Genomic DNA, 21,074 nt, shown 5'->3' with positions numbered 1-21,074 from the left:
TTGCTGCAGTCTGGTCCTGTGCAAACTCAGGACGTGTGACAGTGGGGAGGAGGTAGAAGCACGGATGCTCTTGAAACTCACTTTGTAGGGTCACATACTCTGTCACTTCTGTCCTGCTGTGTCAGGCCAAATCTACCCTGGTGTCCTTTCCTAAGGGAAAAGAGAGGGAAGGCAAGGGTCTGACTGCCTCTGTGGAAGGCACATCTGGTGTTCAGACTGGGTCAGAATGTTTTCAGCTGTTGGGTGTTTTTAGGACAGCACAGCTTCGTAAATTTGCACTGTCTCTGCACATCATTCTGTATTTTTAGATCTTGAAAGTGTGCTGCCAAAATATCAAATGTACAAGCAATGAAGTGTTGTTAAGAGGTGTGCCAATAGCTTTTATGTCTATAAACTATTTATCTTGAAAGGTATAGGTGTACCTTGGGTAATTAAGATGAAGGACTTTGGACTTGAAGGTTTAGAGAGCAACTTCAAGAAGTTAAAAGAAAATCTGCAGTAGGTCAAAGGACTCTGAAGAAAATTCCTCCTAGTGGAGTGTGTTTACTGTTATATCAACTATACTGTTTTCAGTGATACAGAGTGAGGTCAGACCTCTTTCTGCTTACATCAAACAGACCTCATGGGTAGGGCAATGAACCACAACTCACAGATTCGCAGAAAAACCTGAGTTGGGAGGGATCCACAAGGATCATAAAGTCTAACTCTTAAGTAAATGGCCCCTATGGGGATTGAACCCACAACCTTGGACTCATGAAGTTGCGCATCATTTCTTATCCCAACTCAGATACAGATTTTTGACAGAACAATTAAAATTCAGCTTGCCCCACCTCTCTTTGAAATGGGTTTTATGCTTAATCACCTTACAAGGCTATCACATAAGTCCATAAAGTTCTGTGAGGAATTCCTACATAAAATGTTAAAGGCCTTGGAGATGCCAACAGAGACAGAAGTCTGAAGGAAGTTACCTGAATAGACCCCAGCTCATGAACAGCTTTGTACCTAGCAGTTCTTCACGCGTGGCCATCTGACCAAAAGCAGTTGCTGGCCTGAATATTACTTAGGTTGGTAACTCTGGGACAGCCCAGGCTGGAGGTGGTAGGCCTTGGCTGTTGGAAAGCAGAGAAGATCAAGGTTTTGGAATGGCAGAGAAAGGTCTGTGCTGTGGAGAGAATGGAGATGCTCTTTTCATCTGAAGTGGATTCAGTAAGGAGGCAGAGCCTTCTGGGGAGGTATTGGATCAGTTCTAGGAGGTAAAACAGAGAAGTGCTTTACAAATGTCTTAAAACAACAGTCTTTCTGCAGGATCAGGTCTCCCTCTTCATCACTAACCTTGGCATTGCTTGAAAGCACTTTGGAAATGTTGAAAGACAATGAAACAATAGCCTAATTACATTAATTTTGTTTGCCGTTTCTTACAAAATAACAGTTGGGCTGAGTTCAGCAGCTGTGATTTGAACAAGTGTCTGTCTAGGATATCTACATAACTCACTGTTAAGAAGTCCTATCTTTTCAATGCTTATAAATAAAGCATTATAGTTATAAAACACCTCAAAAATATTACATTTAGAATTAAGAGTGACCAAATCCATACTCAGTACCATTATTTTCAAACTTTTTTGTTAAGTACCATATCTCTGTGTATCCTTTATGGACCAAGAGACTGATTAATTTAATTTGGAAAGTTAAACACTATCCCACAAACCTAGCAAAATATTTTTAATAACTAGGCACAGACTTACAAAGCTGGTTCTTCTAGTCAGTTATTAGTACAAATTAATATTTCGTATAGACTGCCCTTGTGTCACATTGACCTTTTAGCATGTTGGGTGCCAGATCCTTTTCTAGGCTGTTCTTTGTGTGTTTTGAGGACTCACTATTTTGCAGTGACTTAACAACAGATCTCATTAACTCTGTGAAATCAAAATAAGAGCCATTAATGCCACGTAGGTCACTAAGTGGAACAACAGTCAAATGATAGTTTTTGGTCATTGGTCACATTTAATTTGTGCTTAATGATCGACTGTTCACCATACAAATATCATGATTTTGCAATCAAAGGTAAGTCTAAAGAAACCATATATTTTCTACACCAGTTTAAATACAGGAAGATCCAGGGCTTATAGCAGTTCATGGAACTTATGTGACTTTACAAAATTTACACTTATGTGTAAATTTTTTTGAATACCATCAAGACAAACTAAGACAGGAGTCACATCTGAGATTTAGGTGGTCTGACAACCTTTTCGTGACACTATATATTAAGATTTTTGTGGGCATAATTAAATCATTCTCTCTTTCAGAAGATTTGTTCCATAGATTTTTTTATTTTTTTTTAGTACTGCACCATCACATATTGCACATTGTCCAGTGAAGTTGATGCTGCTCCTCCCTTCCCCCTGCAGAGCTGACCAGATGTGGACAAATATGTCCATCAGTGGAAAAAAGTCACAATGAGACTTAAGAGGTGGTCATTTTAGAAAAAAGGAAGTGGAGGAACAGTTACAATGGAACCTAACCAATCCACAAACACCCAAGAGCAGCTTGGGTATCAGAAATAAGATCAAAACAATTGCAAATTAGGATGAGTTGTGTTGCCCCTTTGCCATGTTCCTGCACATGACAATCCCCCAGAAAGTGGGACCCACAGAACCCACATTCTCTCAGTGATACCTGTAAACATGTGCCCATGGACACAAAAGTTTAAGGAAACTTAATTAGCCAGGAAACATACTTCTCACTTGTCCTTTGCTTCAGTACACTGGAAGGTTGGTGTGTGACCCAGTTTTTCACCATCCCGTATCAATGCAGGAAGGAATGCTCTCTCTGTCGGACAGACTCTTAAGGAGCCTACTCTTGTGGTCTTAATTCATTTCCCAGCCTAAAAGAGGCTGGCACATCTGCCCACAAAAGTTTTTGGAACAATAATCTTTGAATAAGCACCCAGGCACCAGTAAAAGTCAGTAGGGTGTTGGTCCATAAGTCTGGTCAGCTCAAACCAGATCGCAGTGTGTCCTTTCCTCATTTGTCATTACCCAGATAAACACTTTAACCTGGACATTCCCTTTTGGTGTTGCTCAGCTTTAAAAAGAAGCTAGTCTCTCTATAGCCACATCCTGGGAGAACTGAAAAAAATGCAGTTCCTTTTTTTTTTATTTTGCAGATGATGAGGACAGACTCCCATGAGCATTCTGATTTAACTGCTAAAATTTTGTTTGACTGCCTTCTCTTTTTGCTATTAAGGTTAGCACTTTCACAGAGTACTCTGCTCCTAGGGGACCTGAAACTACCACAAAATACAAAGACAGATTTTAGATTAGGAGCAGGCCAGTGGTTCATTAAATCTTCCATCTTTCCCACTGGGCTGATAGTATGATCACCACAGCAATAGCAATACAGCAAGCACACTGTGATCTGACTACCTCACCTGTCTACACAGGTAATAGTTTAGGTTTATCTTTCTACAATACAGCTGTAAATATATATTAGTATGTGGTTGCCATACAAATGCACATTCCCAGAACTCAGAATGCACAATGTGGTTGCCATGCAAATGCACGTTCCCAGAACTGCCCTGTTTGCTAGGTAGGAACTGTCATCGTCTCCTTCCTCCCTGGAATAGGCCATTTCTCAACACTGGTCTGCCAACTTTATCTCTAGTCACCTAGGAAAAATAATACAAAACTTGGAAAAAACCCTTTCCTCTGCTGGTTGGCAAGTGCCCCCTTCAATGCCAGCATCCTCTGGAGGTGCCCCAGTGTCTACTGAGTCAGCCAAAACTACTGTTATTTCTCGCATGGCCAGAGCAGGGTCTTATGGGAGACCAAGAGAAATCTCCTACAAAAAGCTTAATTTCCAGCAACAAAATCTGTCAGTTTCTTAAGAAGTCTGTCACCTAGCCCTGTCTGCTGTGTTATTTTTGTGGTGAACATCTTTGATGGGCTGGTACTGTGAGACTGCGGAATAAGTGAGTGATTGGAAAGAAGCTCATCCTTACCAGGTGGAGAAGAAAAACTATGAATACTTCCAGAGAACTGCAAAACAAACCTACCACTCATGTTGAAAATGCAAACTTATTTTTAGGAATAAGTTAAAAGCACAGCAAGTGAACGACTGAATGACGTGAGGTGTTCTTTGACATGGAGATGCACTGACCTTGTATATGGTGCTTGGTAATACCAGGAGTTCCTGAGTTTCTTTACTCTTTTGGCTACTGTCCCATTGGGGACTTGAGCAGTGTTTGATGAAGCTGCATTCTTTTCAGAGAGTTGTTTCTGATACTTGCTTCCTCCCTGCATTTTTCCAGCATTGGTTCATAGCTTGTGTGTGTTCTGTTGCTTGGCTAAGCACAGAAGGACTCTGCTCCCCCTTTGTACAGATACTGCTGTCTCCAGGTGTGCTCTCAGGACTGTCTTGCTGCTTGGAACTGACAGACTGAGGGGTTGCTGTGCTTCCAACACTCCTGTGCCAAAGCAGTGCAACTGCTTCCTCTTTCCTGAGGACTGTGGGATTTAAATCAGAAGGGCACAGAAAGGCCATTTTATTATGTTATAACTCCTCAGCAACAGAAGGGAAGGTTGGAATGACTGCCAAGGTACTGCTGCTGTCCAGAACAGTAAGGTGAACATGGTTTGATTTGTCATGAAGGAAGGTGTGGGAAGCTCCACACTCTTCGCTTGCTGCCCTTTAGATGTTGCAGAGTTCTTCCTCTGTAAATATTTCACATGCTAAAATAAAAGAAAAAAAAAAAGCGTCAACAGAAAACTAAAGAACCTGCTTCCCTGCTCTTCTTGCTGTTATGGTACAAGCAGGCTGCAGTCAGTGTGGTTGTCTCAGCTGCTTTCCCAGGACACTGTCTGCCCGATGGGGCTTCCACAAAGGAGGACATTGTGCTTTTTGCCATAGCCTTGTGCTTCCAGGACACAGAGTTACCTGCCAGAACTCCTGTGAGTCACCATGTAAGCAGATTGGGGCAGAATTAATATTTTTTCTCTTTTCAAACTGGTCCTCAGGCTGGGAGGTGGAGCTGGACCTGTGGGAGCTCTCTGGCTGGCTGGCTGGCTCACTGCTGGACTAGCCCAGCACACCCACAGCACACTGCAGGCCAACACCTCAGAGACTGGTTGAACCAGCTAGGCACTGTATATACAGTTTGCATGTTTTGTTTGGTTAAGCTTTTTTAAAGCCAGAGCAGAGACTTTTCACTCTGTGATTGTCCTTTAGGACATGTTGCTATATTCTGTGCTGCACTTCCAAAGTTTTTATTTGGAAGTCACATTCCCTGCTCAGTTCTGCAGTGTTGAGCCTAGAGTGGAGTGTCCAGAAGTGTCAGGAGCCAAGTGCAGCAATGGATCTCCATAGAAAGCAGTCCTAGCAAAAATGTGCAGTGACCTCCACTGTGAGGAGGAGCTGAGCCTGCTGCAGTGCCATCTGGGGTTGGACTGAAGGCTTGAGGTACCTGCTACTCACGTGGGCTTTTGACAAAAACATACTTCACTCCCTACTGGCAGGTAGGATGGAGACAGCAGAAAGTAGCAATAGGCTTCATACAATAACACCTGCATTGTCTACCCACCTCTCCAGCCAGCTCTCGAGCCCTTCTTAATTCTGCACATAACCCATGCATGGGATGTGTTTTGAGGCCCTCTGAGTACTGGATTTCTGTGGCCAGGTTTTGGTAGCAGGAGGACCATTCCTCATCCCTCTCCTCCCCTTGCCACTGGGGAAGAAGAGGTAGAGAATTTGAGAATAAAGCTAAACCCGGGAGGAAGAGAAGGCGATGGATGTTTTTAAGATTTAGCTTTTATTTCTCATTATGCTATCCTGTTTTGATTGGTGATAAAGGAATTTCCCCAAGATGACTCTGTTTTGCCCCTGATGGTAACCGGCTAAATGATCTCTCTGTGCCTTTATCTCAGCCCAGGAACCTTTTGATATATTTTCTCTCCCCTGTCCAGTCGTGGAGGGGATTGATAGAGCAGCTTTAGTGGGCACCTGGCATGCAGCCAGGGTCAACCCACCAACCCCTGTGTGAAAACATGTTTGAGATGGTAAAATATTTGTTTGTATTTTACTCATGGACCTATATTGATAATACTATGGAGAGTAAAATATCTATTGGGCATTTTTTAACTTACTAGAGAAGTCACTGCCTGAAGGGAGGAGAATGTAGGGCACTCTGAGCCTGAGTACATAAGAAAGCTGCATTAGATGATGCAGTTTCTGATCAGTCTCTCTAGCTGTAATTGTACAGACTGTAATTGTACAGTAATTCACTGCTACCTTATTTTGAAAATCCCTGCAGATGATTCCCACCAGACAGACTGCTTTAGTAAGCAGTTCATTTCAGTACCTCACAAAAGCTACAGCAGAGAGCAGGGCGAGGACAGGATGTAGCAGAAGTGATTTACTGAGTAAGCAGTGTCATCACTCTGCTGCACATCATGTCTTTGTAAGATAGAAATTTGTTGGTTGATTTTACCTTACAGAACAAACAAGATTAAGTGGCAGGGGCACAGAAAGCAGGCTTATTTCTCTGGCTCCAAGACACATTTGCAGGCATGCATTAGATCTTTTTCCATCTCGAGTGGCAGATACTTGTTGGCAAGGCAGTATTTTGGCATGCAGCACTTCTCAAAAGCTTCTACCTGCTCATAGTGTCTATTTTGGTAATTGAATCAGTTACTTGGAGTTTGCTGTCCTTCCTTTGCATAAAGCCTTCCTTGGTGAATTATGTGAAAATGTAACTTGGTTTCTGTTGAGAAAAAAAATACAGATTAGTTTGACTCACACTGTGTAGAACTGTAATTGGGGTCACTTCTAGAGTCATGAAACTAAAGGATGCCACCATCCTGAGAAATTGTAGAAAAGTGTGTGAGTGAGTGAGTGTGTGTGTGTGTGTGTGTGTGTGTGTGTGTGTGTGTGTGTGCTCCAAGGAGAGCTCTGCAGTAGCTGCTAAATGGAAAGACAAGCAGAATTACATCAATATAATCTCAAAGACAGAAAAGGGACACTCCCCAGGCAGAGACTCTGTGTCTCTGTTACCAGTCTGAGTTAGATCCCTGGGTGTCCATACCAAATCACAGTTAGATCATTGTTTGCCTGCTGCTCCAACAAGTGTTCTTCTCATTTGCATTTGTGTTCACAGCACAGAATTTTCTTTAGTAGCAAACAATTTTTTAGAAAAGCAATAAAGCTTCTTTATAGAGAAAGACATATTGCTTGTAGCTATTTGAGTTCATTATTTAAAATTTACTTTTCTCCCCCCATTTTAATGTCAGCACTGAGATACTTGCTAATGGGAGAAACCAGTGTATCATTAGGTATTCTGCCTGATCTTCCTCCAGCCAGTTTTGCAACCACCCAAAACATAGGAGCAGGCAGCAGCATGCCCTGGCTAGCCTGAGGAGTTCACTGCCTCAGGAAGTGATCAGATCACATCTCTGTCAGGATCTCCTGTCTTCTTCTGGGAATGAGAAATGCGGTTCCTGAGAAAAAAAGAAAAAAAAAAAAAAAGGCATATTTTAAACACCAAAGAGAATACAGAATGAGTTGCACCTCATTTCATAACTCCTCCTGCAGGTTTTGGCACTCTGCTGAGTTTAAATAACTGATGCCTGAAAGACATGAGAAAAGTGTGCTGAGAGAACATTTCTGGGTGGAAACCACCCCGCATGGAGAGAGGATGCACTGTGAGCTGTGTGGATGCTCAGAGCTCTGCACTGTCCCCTCTGCATGCAGGGGTGGGTGGTCAAGGGAGGCTGCAGTGGCTCTCTTGCCTAAGCCTAGGAATGTGTGCATTGCTTTGGGCAATGCTAGTGGGAAACCCAGACTCAGCTAAACTTCTTCAGTGCACCTGGAAACCACAGCAGGGTGGTTTTTTACTTGCACATAGCACAAGAGGACTCATCTGGCAGCAGACCCAATGAGCAAATACCACAGTGCAAATAGCAGATAATAATAGTAGCTTTGTAAGTGCTCACAGTTGTCTGAATTTCCTGATGGTGCAGTGAAACCTCAGGCATCAGAAGGTAATGGTGCAGGAGCCAGGATGCAGCATACCTCTGTGGGTATGACCTGGCTGTAGAGCCCCATCTGTGATGCTACTGACAGCCCAAAGAGCAGCAGGCACTGTGGCCCTCCACTGGGCTGCAGATTCCATGCAGTGGACAGGGGAGAGCAAGCTGCATTGTTCCTTAGCAGCAGGGAGATTTGACTGGGTGTAGCAATGCTGCAGATTTGGAAATCTGAATACTCTGTGCAGATTATATATAAGTTAGGTAGCCATTTTAATGTGCAGTAGGCTTGCTAGAACCATCTAGTCTGACCGAGAAGCATAAAAACTGCCATCAAACTCAGCTTTTGAGGCTGCCTTGATGATTGTAAAACAGTAGTTTTTTACAGAATACTGACTTCACAATACAAGGGCAAGTAACAAAGAATTTACAGCTCCAGAGGAACTGTTCCTTCTTTCACACAATTTGCATAAATGGTAGCTTGCATTACCCACATGTGTTTACACAGCAGTTTTAGGTGGCTTGTTTTGCCTGCTGCCATGTAATGACAGTGAGGCACAGTGGGAACCAGGTTAGGTCAAGGTCACAAAGAAGTTAGAGGGGAAATAAGATGGAGCTGGGTAGAGGGATGAGAACGTATGATGTAGGCATAAAGTAAGATATACTCAACCCCTAAATAGATTGTGTCTGTCTTTGCTCTATTTCTTTTTGAAAGCTGCTTCCTTCACCCAGTATTCATCACAACTTACGTGGGGCCACCAAGCTACAGTAGTAGACAATGGGCAGGCATGTTCTTGCCATAAAACAATGAGACAAAACTCCTTCTGCAGAGCTCCTTGCTGGTGAGACAGAAGCCTTTGTTCCTGATATGAGCTGGATGTCAACCTATCCCCTCTGTAATTGCAGTAATTAATACTGTTACAAATCTGTTGAAGTTTCTCATTTACAGAACACTGTTATCTTGCATCTCACTTTGATAAGGTGAAGGTTCATCTGCTGTTTACAGCTTGATTTAACTACCTGTTTCCGCTGTTAGCAATGACCTGTTCGGGGATGAAGTCAAGCATGTGCACCAAAACACTGGCTCTGACTGAGATTCCTCATCAAAATCTGTGTGCCTAGGTGTTGCTGTGCTCAGAGCTCCTGTGGATGTAACAAATACAGGGAAAGATGAGAGGAAACTCGGAGGAAACCAGAAGAGTGAATTGGTCCTGATTATATTGCTAATAAACATTTTATCAACCCATTTCTTGTAGTTTCCCAGCCATCAGCATCAAAACTCTATATGTTGTTTTGAGCTGAAATAGAATGTTTCCCTGCTCCTGAAAGCTGAAGGATCATTCCTGTGGTAATGAAATAAAAAACACTGATGTTAGCATTCCAGACTTGCACCAGGAGATGTGGCTGCAGTCCAGTTTACAGGTCTGAGTTCAGAGTAACTTCCTAGAAGCCAGCAGAGCTTCTTCAACTTTCAAGCTGTCTCAAACTTATTATTTCAGCACAGTTATGGCCTTTTCCTCATAATGGTTTGAAGTGATGGCATTGTGATTTCAAATGTCCACTGACCTTTTCTAATTTTCTCTTTTTGTTTTAAAGTATATTCGGTGCTGTTCGAACTGGTGCTTACATGCTGTACATTTTGATGACCAAAGGCCTGAAACAGTCAGTGTGTGACCAGAGTTTTTACATTGGACCTGTCAGCAAATTCTGGGCATATGCATTTGTGCTAAGCAAAGCACCTGAACTAGGTGAGTACCCTTTTTCTTTCTCTCATATGCATTTGTGTATTTTTAGAGAAGAAACATCCATGCAGACAGCTCAAGAAGGGTCTCATCACTGTCAAAATCCCATTTAAGTCTCAGAAAAACTGAGTAAACATAACCAAGCCCAAGCTACCTGCTTTAGCCCAGGAATAAACTGCAGTGATTGTACACAGCAGGGCAGTCGAGAAGTAAAAGCAATCTGGTCCATACCTTTTCCTGAGCTACTTGCAGGCAAATGGGAGTGGCATAATTGGCAGTCACACACCCCGTGGCTACACAAGTGGAGGGTGGGCTACAGCAACTGTGTCAGCAAGAAGCTTTGAGTCAGGCTCTACCTCCGTTCTGCAGCTTTCATTCTTTAACACACACCTAGGTGTACAATTATGAGCAGTAAGGTGCTTCCTCCCTAAACTATGAAAGCTGTGGCTGCCTGCTTCCTCCAAGTAGAAACCAATTTCCCATAATATCCCTAGCTTTTCCAGTCTTGATTTTTGTAAACTTATATCTCTCCAGCAGTTTCTTGACAAGGGTACTTACGATATCCATGTGAAAGCCATCTTGAAAGTCAGGCTTCATGTGTTCTCATCCATGGCTTATTAGTGTAAGAAAGGATTGTTTTAATGGAAAGGAGCAGCCCTCCAACTTTCATTTCAGGGGATGTCCTTATTAAGCCCCAAAGGACAGCAGCTTTCACTGTGTTCAGGTGTACAGCAAAAATGAGACTTTACCTTTCAGCAGGTAATTTAATTCAGCAAATTAAAGAGGACAGCAATTCATCAGCATTAAAACTAGAATGAGACAGACACCAGTTGCCTTGCTGTGTCAGAATCCCTGGGTTTCATGCTGCTTAAATTGCTGCAAACCCACAGAAATTTAGTTGTTAAAAATGGGGAACATCAGCTAGAACTGCACAGCAACAATAAATTGAACATATGATTACTTATTAAAATATGAGTCAACATCATGCAGTTAATGAAGTGAACAGCAGTGTTACGGTTTATTGCAGACCTTGAGAAGACAGTGCAGTTTTGCTTCCATCCATGACTAATATTCAGGACTTAGATTTCCCGGGATATTTACACACCAAACTAAGTCCCAGGTTCAAATCTCAGGGATCCTTTTGGAAACACTGTGTGTGTAATAGTGGAAAACAAGTAGCATACATATATATCCATAAATCTAATTGAGATGCTCATTGCAATATGAGAAGCAGACGGAAGAAAAAAAAGCAAGCAAGATGAAGGATACTAACTTTTATACAATAGTAAGATTGATTTGCAGAAAAGGAATGTTTCAACATAACCCACATTTCTTCCTGGAAGCATCTCTTTCAGTATGGTAAGTTGCATATGCAACAGCTTTTTTGTGTATTACCTCAAAAGGCTCTACCAATTTTAACTAGGTTCAGTTTGCACTTAGACATTTGAGCCAGAGGACAGTGTGCTGCTTCCTCTAGGTTTTCTGCTCTCTGTCAAGCTGCATTTCTCTTCCAGTCACAGTACATAATAGGCAGTCTCACAGTAAGAGACGATACACCTACATGCACCTACCTCACCCCAGACTTTTGTGCATAATGTTTGCAGCAAAAGGCTACCAAGAACACATATGGAGTTTTCAGATGGGGTTATCCATACAGGAAAATGTCAATGTATTGGTTTGCTAAAGATTGCATAGGGATTAGGAGCCAAACTGGCTCTCAGACAGGCTCTCAGATCTAGAGCCGAGGTGGATTTCATGCTCTAAAGTAGTGTATACTCCAGCAGCAGCAAAGGCAAGAGAGCACTGCGTTAATTATGGAATTGTTTGATATGTTTCTCATTTCCTCTCCCCCCCCTTTTTTTTTTTGTTTTGTGTGTGTGTTTTGCTTTCATTACAGGTGATACAATATTCATTATTCTTAGGAAGCAGAAGCTCATCTTCTTGCACTGGTACCATCACATTACAGTGTTACTTTACTCTTGGTACTCGTACAAGGACATGGTGGCTGGCGGGGGCTGGTTCATGACCATGAACTACGGGGTGCACGCCGTCATGTACTCCTACTATGCCTTGCGGGCCGCCGGCTTCAGGGTCTCGCGCAAGTTCGCCATGTTCATCACCCTGTCGCAGATCACTCAGATGTTGATCGGTTGCGTGATCAATTACCTGGTCTTCTCCTGGATGCAGCATGGCCAGTGCCATTCCCACGTGCAGAACATCATCTGGTCCTCTCTCATGTACCTCAGCTACTTTGTGCTCTTCTGCCATTTTTTCTTTGAAGCCTATATTGGCAAAACCAGAAAAGAAAGGAAGGTTGACTAGAGGTAGAAACGAGAAGCTATAGCTCAGGGTCATCAAGAAAAAAACAAAATTATAAGAAAAAAAAAAGGCACAAGGAAACACATATATGTATGGTGCAGCTAAAACTTGGCAGCTTAGGGAAAGTTAGCTTGGTTTAACCCAGTAAGTTTATGATCCTATCATGGTGAGGACTCACTGAATTCTACTCTATCTCAAAGGACTGCTGATGAAAGACAACTTCCTTCTTGTACCTCTGTGCTCTAGAAAAGAAGGAGAAAAGAAGAGAAAATTCAAGAAAAAGAAAGAAAAGAAGAGAGAAGAAAAGAGAAATGCAATAATGTTAAGGGGGGAGTAAAAAGTACATTAAATAAGCAGTGTGTTTCCCCAAGGTGGAGGAGAGACTTCTATTTAGAAAAAGAAAAAAGGTTTCTAAATCCTTTCTAATAATTTCTCTGCATTAAACAACAACAACAAAAAAAAAGCAGAGGTGACAAAAAAATCTGTCTATAATAACAACAAGATTGCAGAATTAAATTTTTTTCCACAGAAGGTTAATACCTTCAGCCAAAATGAAGCCCAAAAAGATGTTTCCTGCATGGAAACTGGCTGAACTCCACACTGTGGTTATGTATGGAAAAGAGAAGAGATTGATTTCTCTGCTGTGTACTCTGCCAGGAGAGCAGATCTGGGATACAGAGTGACCTCCCTCAGAAGGTGGAAAGGAGCAGTATTTTTACAAGAGTTTAATGTGAAAAGATGCACTGTTGCAATACATATCTCAGAGAGTGCATTTCCAAGTGCATTTTTCAGTTAAAGGCAAGGAATTTCTGCAGCAGCATAAGTCATAGAGGGTTAAATCAATCAATATTTGCTAAATTACCAGGGGCTAATAGCGGAGGGATGTTCAGAAAGGAGAGGGAGACAACTCCCCTCACATGATTTTTAGGAATTATCCATTGCTCTTAATTTAGCCCGCAGCAACACTGAATTAAACGGGGGAAATAGGGAAAAATCGCAGTTAGCGAGATGAGAGTGATTTATCTGCCCACTGTTTTCAGAACAGAGCCCTGTGGTACAGTCTGGATTCTGTGTTTTTGCAGACACAAGGATGCCTGCCTGAGTCGGGAGAGGTGGCAGGACTGTGCGACATTGGGTATCACTGTGCTTCTGCATCTGCCTCCTGGGCAGTGCAAAGATGTTCAAAGTGCCCTCCTCTGGTCATGTGGAGATACTACTACAAAACATACCTGGAACAGGTTTTTCTTGAGATTTGTGTAGGAAAAAAATTAGTCTAAATGAAGTAATTTTGCTGCAACAGCTTGACTCTAAAGTCCAGAGAGAGTGATCTTTCATTAAATAAATATATCTCTGCAGAATCTGTACTGTAACATCAGACTGACCGCTTAAGAAGACACTCTTCTCTGAAGTCAGCTACAGATGTAAACAGAAATGTATTTCACTCTGAACCTTAGAGAGTTAGTTGAGAACAGCCATATTCTTTCAAAGACAAGTAGATTGCATTATCTGTGATATTCCAGTCCTTACAAAGCCAAATAAAATGTGTAAAAGTTCCTAGTATTTCAAAGACGCAAGTATGTAAACTTGATGTTAAATGTGTTAATGTAGTATTCTAAATTGTAACAGCTAGGTAGTTTAACTAAACAATTAGAAGAACTAGATCAACAAAATAGGGACTGCTGTTCTGCATAGAATATACACACACCTATAACTACACCCATATACACATTCTGTGAATTGTCAACAAGAAAAAACAGCCCAGTGGCAGAGAATCACATTTCCTAGCTAATGCAAAAGATTGTCATTATCTTTCTTGCTTTAATTTGAGATTGTACAGTACAAAGGGGTTTCTTTAATTATTATTTTTAGCTTTAATTGTGCTGTCATTCATGAAACAGAGCTGCTTTAGTATCCTGTTAAGAGATGACAAGGGCTTTTGGTGTCTCATTATATACAAAAGAAAAACAAATAAAATTACATTCCATATTATGTGAATGGTCTTACAAATCAAAGGCCTTTTCAGGCTCAAATCGTAATTATAAAAAGCAGAAAATGAGTTTACATTTGTGTTATTTAAGTTATTGATGTGCTGACATTATTTTATGGTACAAACCATCGCAAAATGTGATATGCAGTAATGAAGCTATGATACTCATTAATAGGACTACTGTATACGTGGAAATATTAGACAAAACCAATTAAATGTGTAAAGCATTTTGTTATACAGCTTGGGAGTAGATAATTATAACGCTGAATAAGCCTTTTTCCTCATGTTTAATTTTGCCCTGGCTAAAAAGCAGGTTAAGAAGACCAGTAAAGAGTGGAAAAGGCAATATTAAAGTTAACTCCAATTAGCTGATAAAGTGTTAGTAGGAGCCCACCATTGTGCCATTTAGAGCCTCAGTCCCATGTGTCTTAAGTCTCTTAGACAGAGCAAGAGGGGCTGGAAGTGGTCCAGTGTCTGGAGCTGAAGCTGGAGCAGACCTCTTGGACTCTCTGAAGTCAGTGGAGGCTTTGCTGTGCTTTGAACAGAGCCAGTGTGCCTGACTGCCTTTATCTGAGCAGAGGGGAAGGAGCCCTGCATATCTCCTGCAAATTTGAGGCTTATGGCTCATGACTGAAAACCTTTATTGATGGCAAGTGACATCACAGCCTGGCAAGGACTTGCTGCCCAACTTTAACACAGGCATGAAACAGGGTGGGTTGCAAACAGCAATCACGCCTCTTTCATACTCTGTTTTCCTTAATTGCATAGGATTAAACCCCATATTTCTAGGTCCTGGATGGCAATGCTGGCAATGCCAACACTGATTTCAGCAGAGCAAGAAATTCACCTGCTCTTTCCCCATCTCCCAAAGCCCTCATGGGTGCCTCTGCACCGTTCCCATGCCCAGTGCCCTCCCAGACAAGGCTGGCTGTGGGGGAGGCAGCTGCCCTGCTGCAGCTTCTCTGCTGCCTGGAAAGCAGCTCCAGTGCAGTCACCAGCCCGAGTGACCTCCTCAGCAGGCAGTGCAGATGCACCCCTGGTGTGCAGGGGAAGCTGAGCACCAAATGCAGGGGGCATGCTGGCAGGTGACTGGGCTGCAGACAAGGGCACTTGTAGGGATGTGGCAGCAGGATCAGACATGTAAGGTACTGTGACAAATTAGGGAGCATTTGTTGTCACACTGGGAGCTGGCTGTGACACTACCATTTGCTTCAGGAAATTAGAACATAACACACACATTTACAAGGTCCTATGGCCCTACTGTACCAGCAGGCTTTTCCTCTGAGGTTTTCCACTGGAGCCAAATGGTCTAACTGCCATTAAAGAATTTGACAAAAATACAAAATACAGCTGACACTGTTTTTCTTACTTTTCTTCCCCTGAAACATACATGCATCATATTTAGACATCACATTTAATCCACTTGCAAATTCTTAAACACTGAGCTTGTCATGTAATGACACCACAACAGTACTCCTGCTGTTCCAACCTTTGAGCCACAAGATACAAACAGAGCTAATTGGGTCCTACTAATTTCCCCTGGCTTGGGTCTTGGAGTCATATTTTCAGATTTTTCTGTCCAGTACCAGAACTCTTTTTTTCCCTAGTTATTTTAAAGAAATCTGTCATTCTGTTGTGTTCACACATGCCATGGGGAACTCAGACTTTATATAAATTTACCAAGGATTATAGGACCTGTGACAGCTGTGAGACATGCTAGAAATACTGTTATGGGATCCACTGTTAAAGTCAGGAAAGTTCCACTGTTGATGAGGTCACTCTACCAGGGTCAAAGTCTGTGTTTTATGTTTTGATGCATTAATGCAATGTACTGAAATAAAACCAGAAAGGTCAGTATGGATTTATGCTTAGGCAGCTGCCAGCAGAATTTGGCTCTTCCTTAAAACTACTTCTGTGTAGTGAACACTTTAAGGAAAATATTTTAAACTAGTTAGTGAAAGGACAAAAACTTGGATAATTCTGCAGCCTCCTTAAACCATGCCTGTGATGAGAAAGAAACCCCTGGTTCTTACAGACCTTTTGTAACTCAGTCACAGATGATTTATGTCTGGGCTCACTGATGACACCCAACTAGGAGCAGCTGGCTCCAAAAGAGACCTCTCATCAGCATCTCACAGTAAAATGATTTGGGTTTTTTGCAAGATAAGGGCCAAAGTGTGCAAAAGGAGTCAGGCAGGGTAGCAGGAATGAAATACTGCACACAAGTTGCAGGAGAGACACGGAGGGAGATCTATTCCATATCCCAGGACAAAGTATTTCCAGGGTGAGCACTCACTCCCTTCCAAGATGAGGAAAGGCAGTGTGGAAGGAGGGTGGGCTGCACAGTGCCAAGTGCTCAGGATGGGGTGGCTGGTGGAATGAAGCTTCCATGTAGGGGTCCCTCCTGCAGAAGTTAATTAGGCAGTTGCTCCCTGAGTGCCAAGGTGGGTCTGTGGATTTGTTTGGACGAACATCCATGGTTTGATAACTTGTTCAAGTCCTGGGTGTACTTTATTTTTTCATCTGAAAGTAAAAACTTGGGACATTTTAGTTGAAAACAATGGTACCTTAGGATTCAGGCAACATTCAGGTGATTTCAGGCAACAGAGCATAAGAAACCAGTTATTGTGACCATGAAATAGCAGCCTTTGTAAGCAGTGCCAGATGCAGTGGTGCTGTAATATCTCTAGGAGTTGTAGCCTGTTGTCTACTTCAGAACCGGAAGCAGAAGTACAGCATCTTTGTATAGGAACCATAAACACAGACATAAAGTAATGAAGATGGCTTTGATCAAGGAAGAAATCCATATTTCAGACCATACTGCATAAGTTCAGGACTTGTTCCAATGCCTGCTTAAAGTGAGATTGTTGGTGAGATGTCCAACTTTGGGTAGCTTTGCTTCAGCCCACTGGAGCCCAGTTGCAGAGGGTGATGTAAGACCTAAATTCCCTTTTTGCTTAGTGGTGATATGAACCCTCTGGGGCATTACTCAGCTCTGACGTGGGTCTTCAGTCATATTTTCCAGTCCAGCATCAATGAGCCTTCTACAAGGGAAGATTTGTAACTCAGAATTATCAGTGGGTTTCCACGGTTTTATTTCAATACATTTTCCATTCCATTTATTTTATTAAAAGCAAGCGAAAGGACAAGTCCCTGATCCTGCTATCATGAACGCTCCCTTGCAGGCAGTGCACATACACAGGCTTTTGCTTACAGGGGTAAAGGCAGGACCAGGGTCTTGTTACTGACTTAATTTCTAGCAGAGCAAACACCACAGGGTAGGATTTGATTTCTTAAATTGAATCAACTGTACCAACATAAATAAGATTGGATCTGCACATTAACTTGACAGCTAAGGGTAACCAGGGCCCTCCCCAGGACATCATAATGTAAAATGCTGCATGAAGAGAGGTTAGAGTGTATTTCCCAATGGGTATAAAATAATACTTCCCTGAAACAGTGACCTTCCTGAGAAATCTCCCTTCTGTCCAGTCCTGGACAGCTTCAAACAGGCCTGTCTGCTGAAAAAATGCAGCTCTGATTGACTTATCTGCTTTCTCAAAAGGGCCACTACATGCTTTAGGCTTTTTGGAGCCTTAAAGCTCAAGCTAGATTTATATTCAGAAAAAGAAAAACAACCTTAATATGTGTACAATAACTAGAAGAGAATAGTATGATAAATATCTTTATTTTACCATTTTCAAATGGCTATTTCATTACATAAAAGGAAGTTTTTATTTTTATTTTTGGGGGTATATTGATATTCCAAATAAATTTTAACTTTTGGTTCAAAATAAAATCTGTCTCTGTGTCTTATTAATGTGTAACATCCATTTTTTCTCTCAATTTGCACCAAGTCCATTTGTTGAATAAGAGAAGTCATTTTCCTGATATGAGACTACAGCATGACTACTGTGTCACTTCCCAGCAGATCCCTCCCAAGTTCATATTTTTGTGCACCACACAGAAGCATCACTTGTTTTTTTTTCGTGTGCATCACATGCACCTGTGTGATGAGAGTGCATATCATACAGGTGCTTAAATGTCCTGACTGTACACACCTACATTTTGGGAATCCTAGTCTTTGCATCTGTGGTAAGGAACAGAATCCCTGTCCACCATGGTACCATCTGTGCAGGGAGATCATGAGAGCAGAGCAGCTCTTGCCACTGAGCCCTGGCAGCCGTGTGCTGTTGTACCCATGGCACTGGCTGCTCTGCAGCGTCTCTCACCAGCCATTCTTTGGACAATCCTGTGTCTGTTGTTCCCTGAACATCCCAGTTACCCATCCCTGCCAGCAGCATGGCTTGTGCAGACAGGCACCCCTGCTGAGTGATGGACACAGCCAGCCCTGCTCTGCGCAGCAAGAGCAGTTCATGGCTGGTTTTGCTCCTGCTCTTTTGGAGTTAAGCTAAAGCAGGCTGTAGAGGAAAAGCTTTGTTGCCCTATATACACAATTCAATGGAGTGACTTGGCATCTGGCATCTACTGCAGGACTAGCCAAAATCTGAGGCAAGATCCAAAGTGAAAAATGTTTGGGCTGCATCATCACCCTGCTGAACCCTCACCACTCCCCGCTGCCTTCCAGCCCCACAGCAGCTTTCTGAGCAAAGACAGCAGAGGCTGGAGGCACTGGGAGGAGGGTAAAGGAGTGAGAAGCCTACAGTAGGGACACATGGGGATGTGAGAGACCCTGGTGACCTTCCTGAGGACTGGCTTGGGAATCAGCCCAAGGAGCAGTCTGAAAATGAAACAGCAAGAAGAGGGAATTGCACATATGGACTGGGAAGTGCTGCCTACCATCATCAGTATTATCATAGGGAGAGTGAAAGAGCAAATAATGTAGCAAAGCAGAAGGGGGTTTACAAGGTAGGCGCAGCTCAATAACTGTTCAATAACCAAGCAGAAAAAAAACCAAACCATTATGTGGGCAGTATAGGATTGCTTCAGGCTTATGGCAGAAACTGCATTTTCTTTCCTCCAGCTCTCTATGCTTCTGACAAGTACCTGTGACACTGTCTATGCCCCCAAGCACAAAAGTCAGCTCTTCTTTCTAGATTCTTCTGTCAAGCTGCAGTAAGCTTGTGCTTGGAAGTCCCCATCAGAATTAGTCATCCTGGCATCCCACTAAACATGGGCTGCTATTTACCCAGAAAGATGAAATCAGGATGAAAGGAATTGTGTTGTGCTTGTCCTTCAGCACTGAGTGGACATGCAGGCATCCATCACCACGAGGCTCTAGCAGTGCTCTGTTTATTGCCATTGCAGCAAGAAGAAACATTTTCCTAAGCTGAGCACATGCAGGAGCCCAGCCACAGTGGAGGGGAGCTGTGGAGCTGTAGCTGATGCTCTCCTGGCAGCTTGTGCAGGGAGTAGGGCACAGCCCCTCCTTGATCCGTGCTCTGTCCCTCCTGCACAGCGAGTGCCTTGGAGACAAAGCTGAAGCACCTCACAAAGTTCACATTAAGTCCATGCAAGCAAACACAGATTCTGCAGTGATGTTGGACTTGGCCAAGAAGTTTCTTGAGTCTTTGCCACATTGCTTAATGTCAAAATGCTGAATAAACTTTCTTCATCCATTCTCCTCCAAGTAGCTTGGTGACCTCTGTGCTCCCTCAGAGTGATGTGCCCACAAAATCCCTGCCAGAAACCCCCACATAAACACCTTCAGCTGTCCCTGCTCTGCCACCTTCCTGCCCTTTGGAGGCCTGAGAACTTGTCAGGCAGCAAACCCTCACTGCTGCTCTGTCAGAAGCTCACCAGAGAAGGCTTAAAAGGGGTTATTTATAATGACTTTTACAGTGATGGAGCAGGCTCTGTTGCCTAAATTATTGACCTGGGGGAGACAAGTGAAGCCAACTGAATTCTACTAGGGGCACAGTGCTCTGTCTTGCCTCTCATCTACACTGCTCTTCACATTTCCTCTCTGTTTCAGCAAGCCCCAGGTCCTGCTGCTTCAAGGAAATTGAGTCTGTCTGTTCACCCCAGGCTGAAATCCGTTGCTTTGTGCAACAGAGGACGACTTTTCTGTCCACCTGCTCCAGTCCTCATCCCACTGTTGCCAGCTGCAGTTTGCAATCCAATGCTCAAATCCTTTCTGCTGCTGTGCTCACTGTAATTCTTCATATTCTTCATGCATCACATCTCAGCTGCTGCCCCCCAGCACAGCTGGCAACTCCACAGGGCAGGGGATGAAGAAAATCTAACCACAGAAATGGCAGGAGGTGACATTACAAGAGGGGAAACAGTAATAGAAAATACCAGTTTCTGAACATTAGAATAATTTGCTTTTGCTGAAAGGACCTTAAAGGTCGCATGTAAAGGATTTTTTTTGGTCAGTATTTTTTCCTTTAAAATTTTTCTGGAAGTGCCAGGGATCTGAGGTTTGTCCAATGCAATGCTGGCACTTGGATACAAATGCTGCCACTAGAACTGCTAACAGCATTTAAACCCTTTTTCCTTAGTGTTTGTTAGACAGACAGCAAAATACAGTTAACAAAGACTTTGCTGTTCACCTCTTCTGCTTTCTCACTACAGCTTTTCTTTCAACATGTCTTTATCCATGTAAGATAAGCTTAGTCCACAGAGGCTCGTGGGCATTAAGGGTATCTGTCTCTAGGACAGGTAAGATCATGGCTATTTGGGGCTATACTGTCTGTTTGGGAATGTTTTTTCTGTTGTATAATGGAGTCTTTGTCTAGGGAGATAAAAGCTGTTCAGGCCTGTTGTCACCTGAGAGTGGTAACACTCATCACTTATGCATTTCATGATGGCAGCTCTGTACCATTTCAGTTTTTAATCCACAGCTATTGATGTCCATAGAGATTTAGGCTGGAAGGATGTTAAAGCTCTTATGCGTATCTCATCAAACTGTTGCCTCAGGTGGAGTTTTGCAAGCCCCAAGCAGAGATGACCTCCTTTGTCCCACGTGGCAATCAGCATGATGCAGCCATGGGGCTTGACCCCACACACCAAAGCTGGAGGGGGCATCTGCAGGTGAGCTGGGCCTGG

General features: G+C 42.8%; 1 protein-coding gene across 1 annotated transcript in view; it reads left to right on the top strand.

Moving 5' to 3' along the window:
- ELOVL6 (ELOVL fatty acid elongase 6) overlaps positions 1-17,862 on the top strand; it is a 78,720-nt gene extending 60,858 nt beyond the window's left edge. Inside the window, exons 3-4 of the mRNA XM_058803560.1 lie at positions 9,612-9,763; positions 11,655-17,862. Of these exons, the coding sequence (XP_058659543.1) occupies positions 9,612-9,763; positions 11,655-12,079 (577 nt within the window). The 3' untranslated portion in view covers positions 12,080-17,862. The remainder of the gene's footprint in view (positions 1-9,611; positions 9,764-11,654) is intronic.
- The last annotated feature ends 3,212 nt before the right edge of the window (positions 17,863-21,074 follow it).

The sequence above is a fragment of the Ammospiza caudacuta genome, chromosome 4 (genome assembly GCF_027887145.1).
Source record: "Ammospiza caudacuta isolate bAmmCau1 chromosome 4, bAmmCau1.pri, whole genome shotgun sequence".
Taxonomy (NCBI): domain Eukaryota; kingdom Metazoa; phylum Chordata; class Aves; order Passeriformes; family Passerellidae; genus Ammospiza; species Ammospiza caudacuta.
Note: the sequence above shows the minus strand (reverse complement) of the source record. Positions and strands in the feature narration are given on the sequence as shown.